The sequence below is a fragment of the Neolamprologus brichardi genome, chromosome 3 (genome assembly GCF_056152115.1).
Source record: "Neolamprologus brichardi isolate AB-2024 chromosome 3, ASM5615211v1, whole genome shotgun sequence".
NCBI classification, from domain to species: domain Eukaryota; kingdom Metazoa; phylum Chordata; class Actinopteri; order Cichliformes; family Cichlidae; genus Neolamprologus; species Neolamprologus brichardi.
In genome coordinates this window covers 44,607,254-44,621,364 of record NC_142106.1, presented here as the reverse complement: position 1 = coordinate 44,621,364, position 14,111 = coordinate 44,607,254, and the positions used below count along the sequence as shown (strand labels likewise).

The following is a 14,111-nucleotide window of genomic DNA, read 5'->3' as shown; positions in this document are numbered from 1 at the left end:
GTTTTTGCATATAAGACCAGTGTAGCCCAGTCATAGATTACATATTGTTATAATTACACAAAATGTGTTCTTTATACCTGACTGTTAGGACCTTCAAGCCTTTAGTTATATTCATTATCAGTTAGAGCCCCTCCTCATTGTTCTTCTTCTTCTTTGGTGCAACCCTATGAATACAGTATCCGTCCCTTTGGCCCCTCCCCTTTTTCTACAATTCCCCTGTGGGGGAGGAGCTGGAGCGAGTAAGTTGTTTACTTAGAGGTCTTTCTTTTTTTTACCCTTCTTTGTCAGACACAACACAGAAACACACCGGTTACACCAGCAAGACGAGAGTTTTGTAAATAACGTGTCTCTTAGTATTTGAATTAATGAAGTCATTTCATATTTGTTGTTAGTGCTGAAATCTTCCTGTGGTGCAGACTTTGTCCATTTATTTGTCTTCAAAGGGTGCATGGCTGCAGTTTTAATCACTTTCATTAAATAATTGTAATTATTTTTCTACAAATCCGCAAAGTCTGACATTATGTAATCAGTGTTGGGAAGGTTACTTTTAAAATGTATTCCACTACAGATTACAGAATACATGCCCCAAAATGTATTTTGTAATGTATTCTGAATACTTTGGATTACTTAATATATTATCATGCTTTTTACAACTACATGAATGTACTATTGCTTTGTGCGGGTGACCGTGGCTCAGGGGGTTGGGAAGCACATCTGTAACCGGAAGGTCGCCGGTTCGATCCCCGGGCTCTCTGTCCTGGTAGTTGTGTCCTTGGGCAAGACACTTTACCCTACTGCCTACTGGTGTTGGCCAGAGGGGCCGATGGCGCAATATGGCAGACTTGCTTCTGTCAGTCTGCCCCAGGGCAGCTGTGGCTACAACCGTAGCTTGCCTCCACCAGTGTGTGAATGCGAGAGTGCATGAATAGTGGCATTGTAAAGCGCTTTGGGTGCCTTGAAAAGCGCTATATAAATCCAATCCATTATTATTTATTACTATTACTGAAGGTCTGCGGCTCCGAACCGTAGTAAAGGGACCTCTGGCTAATACGTCGGGTTCGTAGCCGAAAAACAGCTTTACTTTGTTGTCTGCGTCAACTTTGCTTGTGAGGCGAGAGACAGAGAGAGGCGTTGAAAGGCTGCTCCAACAGAACTTATTGCTTCGGAGAAAACAAGCCAAACATACTGTGGCAAGCTCAGACAAGGAGGAGACAGAGGTGTCGTTTGGTCTTGCTACCCTGAGTTGCCAGGGAGCACAGCCGTTTATTTTCCAACAGAAACACACTGCTGTTACCAAACTGCTCGGCCTAGCTTAGCACAACAACAACAAAATGGCGCTCTCTCACCCAGGAAGCACACAGTCGCAGAGAAAGCGCGTCGCCCTGTAAATATGGCAACCGTAACGCTGCCGCCTGGAACAACAGAACGTGGCTGTCAAACAAAACCCAAACAGTCCTGACCCGCCACAATATGAAACAGGAAAATACCGCCGTGTAATCCATTTATTTCAACAAAGTAACTGTATTCTAAATACCAGCTTTTTAAACGGTAACTGTAACGGAATACAGTTACTCATATTTTGTATTTTAAACACGTAACGGCGGTACATGTATCCCGTTACTCCCCAACACTGTATGTAATCAAAATAAGTAGATGAGGTTTCACAGCTTCTTTTAAAACTTTACTATCACATTACTATTTGCTGGCAGCTTAAGCAACATGAACTTTACTTCTCTCTCAGCTGCAGGCTCTCTGTCTCCTACTGGTTTGAGGTTGAGGTAAACGCAACAAAAAATCTAGAATCACATACTGAAAAAAAGTGTCTGATCATATATGTTAAAGGACAGTGTACAGCAGCTTCCTGCATACAGTGGCAGGCAGTCTATGTAGCAAACAAAACAAATAGGGGCTGATGGTGTGAATATGTAGCTGAAAGTAGACAGGAAATAGAAATAAAAACAAGAAGCAGCACGAACACCAGTAAAACAGGGAAATGATTTTATCTGTTGGTAGTATAAATAACACGAGTTTCTGCTGCAGGCCTCCTGCGTCTTTTTACTGCTGATTGCAGTGCTGGATCCTTCAGGGTGCCAGGGTCCAGACTCTGTAATTAAAAGTAAAGAAATAAAATAACTGAACTGGCTTAAAGCTGCAAGCATCAAAATATTCCAACATTACAGCATACTGTATAAAAAGGCTCCCACCTCAAATTGTTCTGGATTCTTATTTTCATGTTCTTTAGCTGATAATTCAAAGACATGATCATCAATTAAGTGAACAATACAGTGACATTAAAAGCCTTTGTGGCAACATTTGTATTTTTTCATATAGTTGACGTTTGACCAAATATGAGAAACACAGAGTTGAAGTAAAAAGTACCTGATTTCCCGAGTTGAACAACCAGACCAATGTTGACCATTAAGAGGACAACAGACAGACCACCCAGGGTGGTCTGTCTGTTGTCACCCAGGGTGACGCTACTTCGTAAGCCTCTAATACTACAATAAAGGTAAAAAGCAACACGGCTGAAATTTATTACACATTCAAATGTTTCTAATCATCTGCACAATAAAAGAAATGTTGACTTACGTTTAGAGATGAAGTCCATGTCATCCTGAGGCTCATCGGGGCCTATTCAAAAATAAAGCCTTGATTTTTTTTAGTCCTTATTTATGTATTTATCTTAATCTATAACCACCATAGTCTTTGTATACAGAGTGTTCACAATAATTACATTGCATATGTAATATAAATTAAAAGAGGAACAACCGAAGAATGAGGAGTCAAAGACTTTACAATAATCTTACCTCCAACCTTTAATTGCATGACGCTTAAATTTAGACGTCCTTCTGAGAAATATTCACAGAAATACAGCCCAGAGTCAGACACATCCACTTGTTTGATTTTGAGAACGACATAAGAGGTGTTTTGTGTCATTTCAAATTTTCCAGGTTGAAATTCAGCATTGTAGTTAACAACGTTTGTAGACTTAACAGCAATAGAGTTGACTGTGGTTCCATTGACCAGTCTGAACAAGAAGGTCATATGTGTAAATCCTGGGCCACTGCAGAGTCACATTTTCACCTGCCTGCACCTCTGAGGTCTGAAACTGAGAACCTGAGGCAGCAATCCAGCCTGAAACTGTGGAAACAATGAGATGTTTAATTGCTCTACATGGTGCTACACCTGTGAGTGTAAAGTTACTAATAAGCAAATGTGTTTAAATTATTATAGGTTGAAAATGCAATAAAAGATTAGCTAATGATGTCAAAGAGTAATAGAGCAAACTTACAGAAACAAGAAAGAGCTAAAGCTTGTATCACGTTCATCATCGTGCACATGACTGCTGCCCTGCAATGTCCGCAGATGGTGTGTTCACCAGGAAGGGTGCCACAGTGTGATAAATGTGATAGAGGGAGGAGTTTTGTGTTGCTTTCAAAGCTAAATGCGTTTAGGTCATAGAGTCATGACACACGTGTTTAGATGTAGCTGCCATCACCAGTGTGTGACTGTGTGCGTGAATGGGTGGATGACTGGATATGTAAAGCGCTTTGGGGTCCTTAGGGACTTGTAAAAGCGCTATATAAATACAGGCCATTTAACATTTACCATAGTCTTAAAGGGCTTTTTGGAAGATTTTTATTTATTTTTTGTCTTTACTTTAAAGAAGAAGAAGAAGAAGAAGAAGAGTGATGTTTCATTTTTTCTCAGCTTTAAAAACATGCATTATTAAAAAGCTGGTTGTTTTTAAAATGCTGATATTGTCAGGGTTGGCTGTGTGGCAGGCAAAGGGTAGACCCAAAAGAAGGGAGTTTTATTGCTGTGAAGTTATAAACCATAGCTAAACACAAAACTCTAAAACTAGAAACTAAGAACTGGAAACAAAAAGCTAGAAACAAGGATAAGCGATGGAAACAAAGGGAACAAGGAAACACACTGCAACAGGAATGACACGACAATAAGCAAAGGAAAACAGGGAACACAGCTGGAAATAAACAAACTAACAGGACAGTAGGAAGCAAAACTGAACACAGGATGAGCGCCTGTCAAAATAAAACAGGAACCACGCAGACCAAGACGCACAGGCTTGACACTTGGGGAAGAAACAGGCATGGGTGAAAGACATGACGGGCTGGGGAGAACACAGACGACACCAAAACAACCAGAGCACAAAAGGGAGCAGATTAAATGAAGACGAAACTAAGAACTAGAAAAACAAATGTTTAAACTAAGAAGAACAAGCAACCTAAACAAAATATCAGATGAGACCTAAGAAACATTTACTATCTGTCATGGGAACCATGAAAGACAGTAAAAGTCAAAGAGTCCTTGAGTCAACACTTTTATGACAACAAAAGACATGCTGTTATATGACAAAGTCGGGTTTTAACTTCCATTTGATTTACTACTTCATGGGCCATCGTACTTGTATTTTTTTAAAGAATACATCAAATAATAATCAAATAATGCAACCTACAAAGAACAGAAGGTAACTGAAAAAACGGTTCTCCATCATGGACAACCAATCACACCCACTCCACTGTGGTCTGAAACTTACAACCCAAGACAGAAAATACAGCCTGAAGCAGTAGAAACAACAAGATGTTAGTTTGCAGCCTGCTGCTGCCTCCTTTAAACCTGCCTGGCAGCGGCTTGTGCCTGGCGGGGGCCTGCCACGCAGTCACTGGAGGTGGAGGTGCGTCAGGGTCTACGCCTGCCGGAGGTGGAGGAGGAGCTGCTCCAGCCGGAGGTAGATGAAGAACTGGACCAGCTGATGGTGGAGGAGGCGTGCGAGGGGCTGCTCCAGCTGAGAGCGGTGGATGAGCTGTGCGAGGAGATGGAGGTCCACGTCCCACAGAGGGCTGCTCGGCCTGAGCCTGAGGTCAGGCTGCTGCGCCGCCGCTGCCACTGGATACGCGGGTGGCCCCAAACCTACGACACCGGCACCGCTGGATGCGCAGGCGGCCACCAAGAACGACACCTCCCCATTGCTGGGCCAGAAGCTGGGGGCGCCAACGGTCCGGGCCAATTCAATCTCTGGCTTGCAGGGGGAGGGAATAGGTTCACCTGGATCTTTTCCTCGGCCTCAGTTGGATGATGGAAGTATGTGGCGGGGCGTGGTCTGCAATGCAGCGGCAGGCGAGATGCGCTGCTGGCAGCTGGAAAGCTGCTGCCGTGTTGTAACAGCAACATTGAGCGTTAATAAAGTCTGTGAGATTCTGAAAAGCATGAACATGTGGACGGGTCTGTCATAGTTTTGTTACACGAATCAAGGCTTCTCAAATCACTAGAGTTTGAACACCAACACATAAAGTGTTAACAAAAACCCAGATGAGCCCAGAAACCCCAGGTGGCCCCAACAAAAACAAAGACCAAATCGCAGTGCATCCCATCAGCATGCCAAGCTTGAAACATACAGGAAGACCAGTGCCCAAGGCCCCTGCTGAGAATCAACAGAACCCAGACAGCACAAGAGTCATGGGCAGTGAACTGACCAAAGGCTCATGAAGAACACCAGCCAGCTTAATGTGACACGATGAGATAGAGATGATGCTCTTATCATACTACACTGACACGTGGAAAGAACCATGTATTAAAAGGAGGGATTTTACAACAAATACAGCAACAGTGGTTTACAAAGAGATTCTGTAATTACCCTTTCAATAATCTTTTAACTCTTGTATGATTTGTGCAGTAATAATACAAGCAGAGGCATTCAAAGGCTACAGGCAGCACATCCACACCCAGATAAGCCTTTTTATCATCAACACATGGACTTTAACATTGATCTCAGGCCATGTGAACGTAAAAAATAATGCTCGGTGTTTGCTGACATGTTCTCAAAATAAGCAGCAGATTTCCTTTCTTGCAAATAAGATGCAGGTGCAGAAGCAAAAACCTTGCTCAAAGAAACCCTTTCAAAGTGGCAAATTCCAGATAAGCTCAGGGTGGCTGTAGCTCAGGAGGTAGAGCAGGTCACCTACTGATCGGAAGGTTGGTGGTTCGATCCTTGGCTCCTCCAGTCTGCATGTCAAATATCCTTGGGCAAGATACTAACCCCAAGTTGCTCTCCGATGCGTCCATCGGAGTATGAATGTGTGTGAATGTAGTTAGATAGCACTAAGTGTAGATAAAGTGCTTGTGAGAATGGGTGTGATTGGGTGAATGTGGCGTGTTGTATAGAGCGCTTTGAGTACTCCGAGAGAGTAGAAAAGCGCTATATAAGAATCAGTCCATTTCACTAGTTTTGAAACAGTAGGTTAAGGCACAATGTGCATAAAAAACCCCACACCCTTACAAACCAGAAAAGTGATAAGCGTTCTTCAAAGATGATTCCAGATACTTCTGTGAACCCAGACTGAGGTTAAAGTCAAAGTTGCACGGCTTAAGATTCATGCCAGCAATAACAAGAGGATTCCAGAACCACAAAACTTACTCAGAGTTTTAAAGATTTTCACACTGATGCTAAGGAAGACAACAAGGGTGATCAACGCGCTTTGGCCTTTCAATCTACAGCTGCGTTGGAACAAAAGTAAGAGTGTTGGGTGAAAAAGTGCCCCAACAAGAGCTTATCAAGCTCCAACTAAGTGACACACGGGGGGAAACTCTGTCACCAGGTATCAGCAGCTAAACACAGACAATACCTGTTTAGGATGGTGTGACCTGAGAGGTTTTTCAGTTGTGTTGTGTTTTCTGTGATTCGTGATCATTTTCATCCACATAAACACAAATGCTGGAAAGGCTTGAAGACTCACTCAAGGTGCTTTCTTCCTGAGAGTTTCAGCTTCTTCTCTAGTCCTAAATTTTATCCAAATAAATTTGTGCCTACACTATTTGAATCTCACAACTACTTCACTAATAAATTCTTAGTGAATTTTCTGTATGGCAGTTAGACCTACTTATAATGGTCAACCCTAATAATAATAACAATTACTGCTGTGAGTTCGTCATGTCAACCACAGAAATTTTCACTCATCGTTTTAAATTCCTGGACTCTGTGGTCATTTCATCCCCACAAGTGATTTTGCGAGGCCTCCAATATGCTTTGAACCCCCACAGGGTGTATTTGCTCCTTCAGAGATAAATGTGACTGATTGGTTCATCTCCCCCTGTCATGTGTTTGCTGGGAGCTCTCCAGGTCTCCAACAGATTCATGCATGTAGTGCAGACATTGATGATTTAATTGCCAGTCTTCTGTCTCCTACCACCAGCACTGAGTCAATGGGCATGACAGAGCTGGCCTTCCTGATGACCTTATCCAACCACTTCCTCTCAGCTGCAGATAAGCTGCTGTTTCAACAGATACCATAGAAGATGGCTGATGCCACCACATAGTCAGAAAAGGTCTTCAGGAGCACCTGCTGCACTCCAAAAGCTTCCTGAGCAGGTAGAGTCAGCTCTGACCATTCCTGTAATGAGCATCAGTCCACTATCCCACAGTCAGTTCCCCAGATGTTCACTGGTGTTGGTGTGGTGGGTCTGTACCTGTGGAAATCCACCACCAGTATCAGCATGATGGTAAGAATTCCCAACTATGGAAAAGAAAGATCCTTTATGCCCAGTATAAAGTATAAAGGAGCTGTTATAATTTTGCTTTTTGGCCAATCCTTTTGATAAGACTGTTCATGCAGTATTGATGTCTTTGCAAAGGCTTCAACAATCGTTCAATAAATATCTGAAAATCAGTTTGATTTTGGTTCTTAGTCAATTTGTTTCACATCACATGACTTACCCAGTCTGACACATACTTGCTGTAATCCTCTCTAAATAAGATGATTAACCTTTACAAGCTCATTGAGTATGAGGAACAATTTAAAAGACTCAAAGAGGCCAAACTTAGTTTTTGCTGCTTTCTGTCAAATGAAACCAGTCTGGCCTTCAGAGTAGAGCCTCTTACTGGATCAGTGTTTTTTCCTCTAAAAGCATGTTACCCTTTTCAAATGCATTAAAACAGTTGACCTAAACAGCTGAAAGAGAGATGTGAAACTTTTGTGTGAAAGCAGTTCAGCTATTTTTGCATGCGGTTTCATTGCAATGCTAAAAGCTTTTGATAAACAGTGTTGCTACAAACTTTCTGTTTGTTCAAATGTCAGGAAAGACAACTTCCCCTTTTCTCATACAAGATAATAGAAACTGTGAAACAATTACTAATGTCAGTGTATTCAAACTAAAATCATGTTTGTGTTTTATATAAAACTCGATGGAATTAATTTCAGAGAAACATACCTTACACCATAGCTCCAATGATTTAATTATTTTTGTTTTTGCATGTAAGACCAGTGTAGCCCAGTCATAGATTACATATTGTTATAATTACACAAAATGTGTTCTTTATACCTGACTGTTAGGACCTTCAAGCCTGTAGTTATATTCATTATCAGTTAGAGCCCCTCCTCATTGTTCTTCTTCTTCTTTGGTGCAACCCTATGAATACAGTGTCCCCCTTTGGCCCCTCCCCTTTTTCTACAATTCCCCTGTGGGGGAGGAGCTGGAGCGAGTAAGTTGTTTACTTGGAGGTCTTTCTTTTTTTTACCCTTCTTTGTCAGACACAACACAGAAACACACCGGTTACACCAGCAAGACGAGAGATTTGTAAATAACGTCTCTCTTAGTATTTGAATTAATGAAGTCATTTCATATTTGTTGTTAGTGCTGAAATCTTCCTGTGGTGCAGACTTTATCCATTTATCCATTTATTTGTCTTCAAAGGGTGCATGGCTGCAGTTTTAATCACTTTCATTAAATAATTGTAATTATTTTTCTACAAATCCGCAAAGTCTGACATTATGTAATCAGTGTTGGGAAGGTTACTTTTAAAATGTATTCCATTACAGATTACAGAATACATGCCCCAAAATGTATTTTGTAATGTATTCCATTACGTTACTCAATGAGAGTAACGTATTCTGAATACTTTGGATTACTTAATATATTATCATGCTTTTTACAACTACATGAATGTACTATTGCTGTGTGATTTGTTACTATTACTGAAGGTCTGCGGCTCCGAACCGTAGTAAAGGGACCTCTGGCTAATATGTCGGGTTTGTAGCTGAAAAATAGCTTTACTTTGTTGTCTGGGTCAACTTTGCTAGTGAGACGAGAGACAGAGAGAGGCGTTGAAAGGCTGCTCCAACAGAACTTATTGCTTCGGAGAAAACAAGCCAAACATACTGTGGCAAGCTCAGACAAGGAGGAGACAGATGTGTCGTTTGGTCTTGCTACCCTGAGTTGCCAGGGAGCACAGCCGTTTATTTTCCAACAGAAACACACTGCTGTTACCAAACTGCTCGGCATAGCTTAGCACAACAACAACAAAAAGGCGCTCTCTCACCCAGGAAGCACACAGTCGCAGAGAAAGCGCGTCGCCCTGTAAATATGGCAACCGTAACGCTGCCGCCTGGAACAACAGAACGTGGCTGTCAAACAAAACCCAAACAGTCCTGACCCGCCACAATATGAAACAGGAAAATACCGCCGTGTAATCCATTTATTTCAACAAAGTAACTGTATTCTAAATACCAGCTTTTTAAACGGTAACTGTAACGGAATACAGTTACTCATATTTTGTATTTTAAACACGTAACGGCGGTACATGTATCCCGTTACTCCCCAACACTGTATGTAATCAAAACAAGTAGATGAGGTTTCACAGCTTCTTTTAAAACTTTACTATCACATTACTATCTGCTGGCAGCTTAAGCAACATGAACTTTACTTCTCTCTCAGCTGCAGGCTCTCTGTCTCCTACTGGTTTGAGGTTGAGGTAAACGCAACAAAAAATCTAGAATCACATACTGAAAAAAAGTGTCTGATCATGTCTTTTAAAGGACAGTGTACAGCAGCTTCCTGCATACAGTGGCAGGCAGTCTATGTAGCAAACAAAACAAATAGGGGCTGATGGTGTGAATATGCAGCTGAAAGTATAGAGGAAATAGAAATAAAAACAAGAAGCAGCACGAACACCAGTAAAACAGGGAAATGATTTTATCTGTTGGTAGTATAAATAACATGAGTTTCTGCTTCAGGCCTCCTGCGTCTTTTTACTGCTGATTGCAGTGCTGGATCCTTCAGGGTGCCAGGGTCCAGACTCTGTAATTAAAAGTACAGAAATAAAATAACTGAACTGGCTTAAAGCTGCAAGCATCAAAATATTCAAACATTACAGCATACTGTATAAAAAGGCTCCCACCTCAAATTGTTCTGGATTCTTATTTTCATGTTCTTTAGCTGATAATTCAAAGACATGATCATCAATTCAGTGAACAATACAGTGACATTAAAAGCCTTTGTGGCAACATTTGTATTTTTTCATATAGTTGACGTTTCACCAAATATGAGAAACACAGAGTTGAAGTAAAAAGTACCTGATTTCCCGAGTTGAACAACCAGACCAATGTTGACCATTAACAGGAAAACAGACAGACCACCCAGGGTGACGCTCATCAGCTTTGCTACTTTGTGAGCCTCTAATACTACAATAATGGTAAAAAGCAACACGGCTGTAATTTATTACACATTCAAATGTTTCTAATCATCTGCACAATAAAAGAAATGTTGACTTACGTTTAGAGATGAAGTCCATGTCATCCTGAGGCTCATCGGTGCCTATTCAAAAATAAAGCCTTGATTTTTTTAGTCCTTATTTATGTATTTATCTTAATCTATAACCACCATAGTCTTTGTATACAGAGTGTTGACAATAATTACATTGCATATGTAATATAAATTAAAAAAGGAACAACCGAAGAATGAGGAGGCAAAGACTTTACAATAATCTTACCTCCAACTTTTAATTGCATGACGCTTAAATTTAGACGTGCCTCTGAGACAAATCCACAGAAATACAGCGCAGAGTCAGACACATCCACTTGTTTGATTTTGAGAACGACATGAGTGGTGTTTTGTGTCATGTTAAATTTTCCACGTTGAAATTCAGCATTGAAGTTAACAATGTCACCCCCTGGCTTAACAGCAATAGAGTTGGCTGTGGTTCCGTTGACCAGTCTGAACCAGAAGGTCATAACGTCATAGTTGTAAATCCTGGGCCACTGCAGAGTCACATTTTTACCTGCCTGCACCTCTAAGGTCTGAAGCTCAGAACCTGAGGCAGCAATCCAGCCTGAAACTGTGGAAACAATGAGATGTTTAATTGCTCTACATGGTGCTACACCTGTGAGTGTAAAGTTACTAATAAGCAAATGTGTTTAAATTATTATAGGTTAAAAATGCAATAAAAGATTAGCTAATGATGTCAAAGAGTAATAGAGCAAACTTACAGAAACAAGCAAGAGCTAAAGCTTGTATCACGTTCATCATCGTGCACATGACTGCTGCCCTGCAATGTCCGCAGATGGTGTGTTCACCAGGAAGGGTGACACAGTGTGATAAATGTGATAGAGGTGGCTAAATGCATTTAGGTCATAGAGTCATGATACACGTGTTTAGTCTTAAAGTGTTATTTTGAAGTTATTCTATATCAAAATGTCAATCATATAGATTTCACCTCTGTCATATTCTCAACATTTATAACTGAGCTACTCGTGTATATAAGAGGTCTTTCTTATACTTTGTAAACATTGTAATATTGTAATATTTAATTTAGTCCAGTCTGTTACTGTTCTTATTGTCTTGGAGCAATAGTAACCTTCATCACCCTGAGTGTTTATCTTTTATTATTAATATTCTTTGTTTCATTCTCGTCCTAGTTCTTTGGTTTTGCCCCTATGCGTCTCCTGTGTTTCACGCCTCTTCTTTAGTTTCCTGTCTAGCGTCTCCCGTGTGTCCCCAGCCAGCCGTGTCCCTGTGTTGCAGTTTGTTACTCTTGTCTCTGTGCTCCATGTTCGCTCTGTCTCCCCTCTTTGTGTCTGTCTCCTGTTTCCTTTTTTTCTTTGATAGTCCTGTGTCCTTTGTTCAGTCTTGTGAGTTCTGCTTTTCCCCTGTCTCTTTACGTCTGACTAGTCTCAGCTGTGTTTCCACCTTTTCCCCATCCTCTTGTTATCCTACCGGTGTATTTTAGTCCTCAGTCTTCCCCTGCTTGTTGTTGTGTCATTAACATTCATGTGGTCTCTTGGCTCTGTGTTTTCCTCTGCGCTTCCTAGTTCTCCTCCTCTTCCTGCCTGCCATACAGACGAATCATGATAGGTAACCACATAATTTTCTTAGGAATTAATAAAGCATTCCGAGTCTGATTATTTTCAGAAAATGCAACTCTACATATAATGATTAACACGCACAGTAGTTGGAAATTTAATCTTATTTTAAAGAAGAAGATTTGTCAGTTTATTTCAGCTTTGAAAACGAGACTCATTAATATAATGTCACCTACAAAAGACAGATAATAACCTACTGCAGAAGCAGGGTCTGCCAAAATAGCCACCTGATTTATGAAAGTTGAGAGATGACAGAGAAAAGGATGGGCATTCCATGAAAAATTAACCTCCCATCTGACATACTGACTTTATTTATTACTTACGCGTTCAAATCAAAGTGTCAGAGCTGCAGCAGTCAACAATCTCTTTATAATTATATCCCAAATATCTATACGTGTATGCAGTCTCATATTATCTGGCAATAGTGTATTTAGTCATTTGGTCTTGAACTCGGCTATAAAGCTCTGCTGACTGTAGAGGCCTTGTGATTTCACTTGGTCTCGGGCCACAGCGAGCTTTCCTCCTGTGGTATGATGTCTCTCACTCAGCCCTACCTCCCCCTGGAGTATTTGACTCTCCTTCTGAGTACAAATAACAGTAATTTTCCATTTTTGACCAATTCAAATAGGAGACAGTATTGTCTCAAAGGTCAGAGCCACAAGGTCAACTCCAGTCATTGTGCCTTTTTCTCCTGTTGCCTGCCCAACGAGCAGAATTATAACATGGGGGATAGTGAGCTCCTGCCAATGGGAAGAATGGCGTCACTGGCTGAAGGGAGACGAACACCCATTTCTCATTGGACAGACCTGAAATCAGTCACTCAGTGGCAAACGATTTTCCTTTGGTTTCTGCTCTCTGCTGACATTTTTAGCTCTAGCCACATTCTTCATTCCTTCTGTGTAAATAAAGTCTGGTAAACAGTTTAATTGTGTGCACTGAGTCTGCATTTGGGTCCAAGCCTTGTGTGAACCACGGGTTCATGAAAAAATGTATGTGATGTTTTTTCCTGTATACTAATGTCACTTTTAAAAACAGCATTTTCGAAGCACTCTCTACTTGCGAGCAAAAAGACCCCATCCCTTTCCTATTGGTGGAAAAATGTAATATGACAACCAATCAAAAATTATATGAGAACATGTGGCAGTTGGTTGTTTAGGAAGAGGGGAAAGATGTGGGAGTGACGGAGGTGAGAGAGATGGTGAGTTTTGAGATGTGAGAGATTTGTGGCATTTAGCATGTTTGGAGTGTGTAGTAAGTGTGTTCTTTAATTGTGTGTACCACTGTCGATTGTTTTGTTTTGTGTGTCAAAACAATGAGGTGACTGCTGAACAGTTGCTAGCCGAAAAGCCACCAAAGGCAGTTTTTGAAGTGCTATATAAGAATCAGTCAATTCACCATTTACCTACGGCAACCAGCTGGGGGTGAGGGGCAAGGACAGGGCAAAGGAATGATCACTGACACTGTGGAAGTGTCAGTGATTAATAATAACTAACTGCAACATGTTATAATAAACTGTGAGATTATCCTTTGTATTATGGTTTGGTATTATGATCCTTTTGTTATGCTTTGTTTATTAGTATTATTCTATGTTCTTTGTGAGGGGTTAGTTCTTGGGTTGTGTCTCGTGTTTAGTATAGGTTCAGTTCAGTGTCAAGTCTGTGTCTGTTTCTTGTTTCCTGTTTTATTGTGAAAGGTTGTGCCTCATGTCAGTGTGTCTAGCTTTGCTCCCCGCGTCTCGTTAGCCCAAACCGTCTCAGCTGTGTCTCCCTCCTGTTTCTCATTCCTTGATGACTCCCTCAGTGTATTTAAGCCCAGTGTGTGTTTGTGTCAGTGTCGCGTCGCGTCGTCAATGTCTACTCACCCCCAGTTTCCGCTGTGTGTTCTGTTATCTGTTTTTGCCTGCCTGTTAGTTTATATTTTCCAGTTTAGTTAGTCTTCTGTTTGATCAGCAGCCTGCAA

At 41.1% G+C, this 14,111-nt stretch overlaps 1 protein-coding gene across 1 annotated transcript; it reads right to left on the bottom strand.

Annotated features, from left to right (window-relative positions):
• Positions 1–9,987: 9,987 nt before the first annotated feature.
• On the bottom strand, positions 9,988–11,328 carry LOC148104357 (uncharacterized). Its single transcript, XM_087837728.1, has 6 exons — positions 11,280–11,328; positions 10,784–11,128; positions 10,567–10,608; positions 10,368–10,469; positions 10,193–10,230; positions 9,988–10,092 (listed from the first exon to the last, which is right to left on the bottom strand). Exons 1-6 carry the CDS (start codon positions 11,326–11,328, stop codon positions 9,988–9,990), a joined length of 681 nt encoding a protein of 226 aa, XP_087693854.1.
• Positions 11,329–14,111: the final 2,783 nt, after the last annotated feature.

Bases quoted from the DNA above. Each gene is read 5' to 3' on its own strand.
- LOC148104357 (XM_087837728.1), bottom strand. From the start codon at position 11,328: ATGTGCACGATGATGAACGTGATACAAGCTTTAGCTCTTGCTTGTTTC. The intron at 11,129-11,279 runs GTAAGTTTGCTC...TTGTTTCCACAG, and splicing joins TTTAGCTCTTGCTTGTTTCT to TTTCAGGCTGGATTGCTGCC. The intron at 10,093-10,192 runs GTGGGAGCCTTT...TTTTAATTACAG, and splicing joins AGAATCCAGAACAATTTGAG to AGTCTGGACCCTGGCACCCT.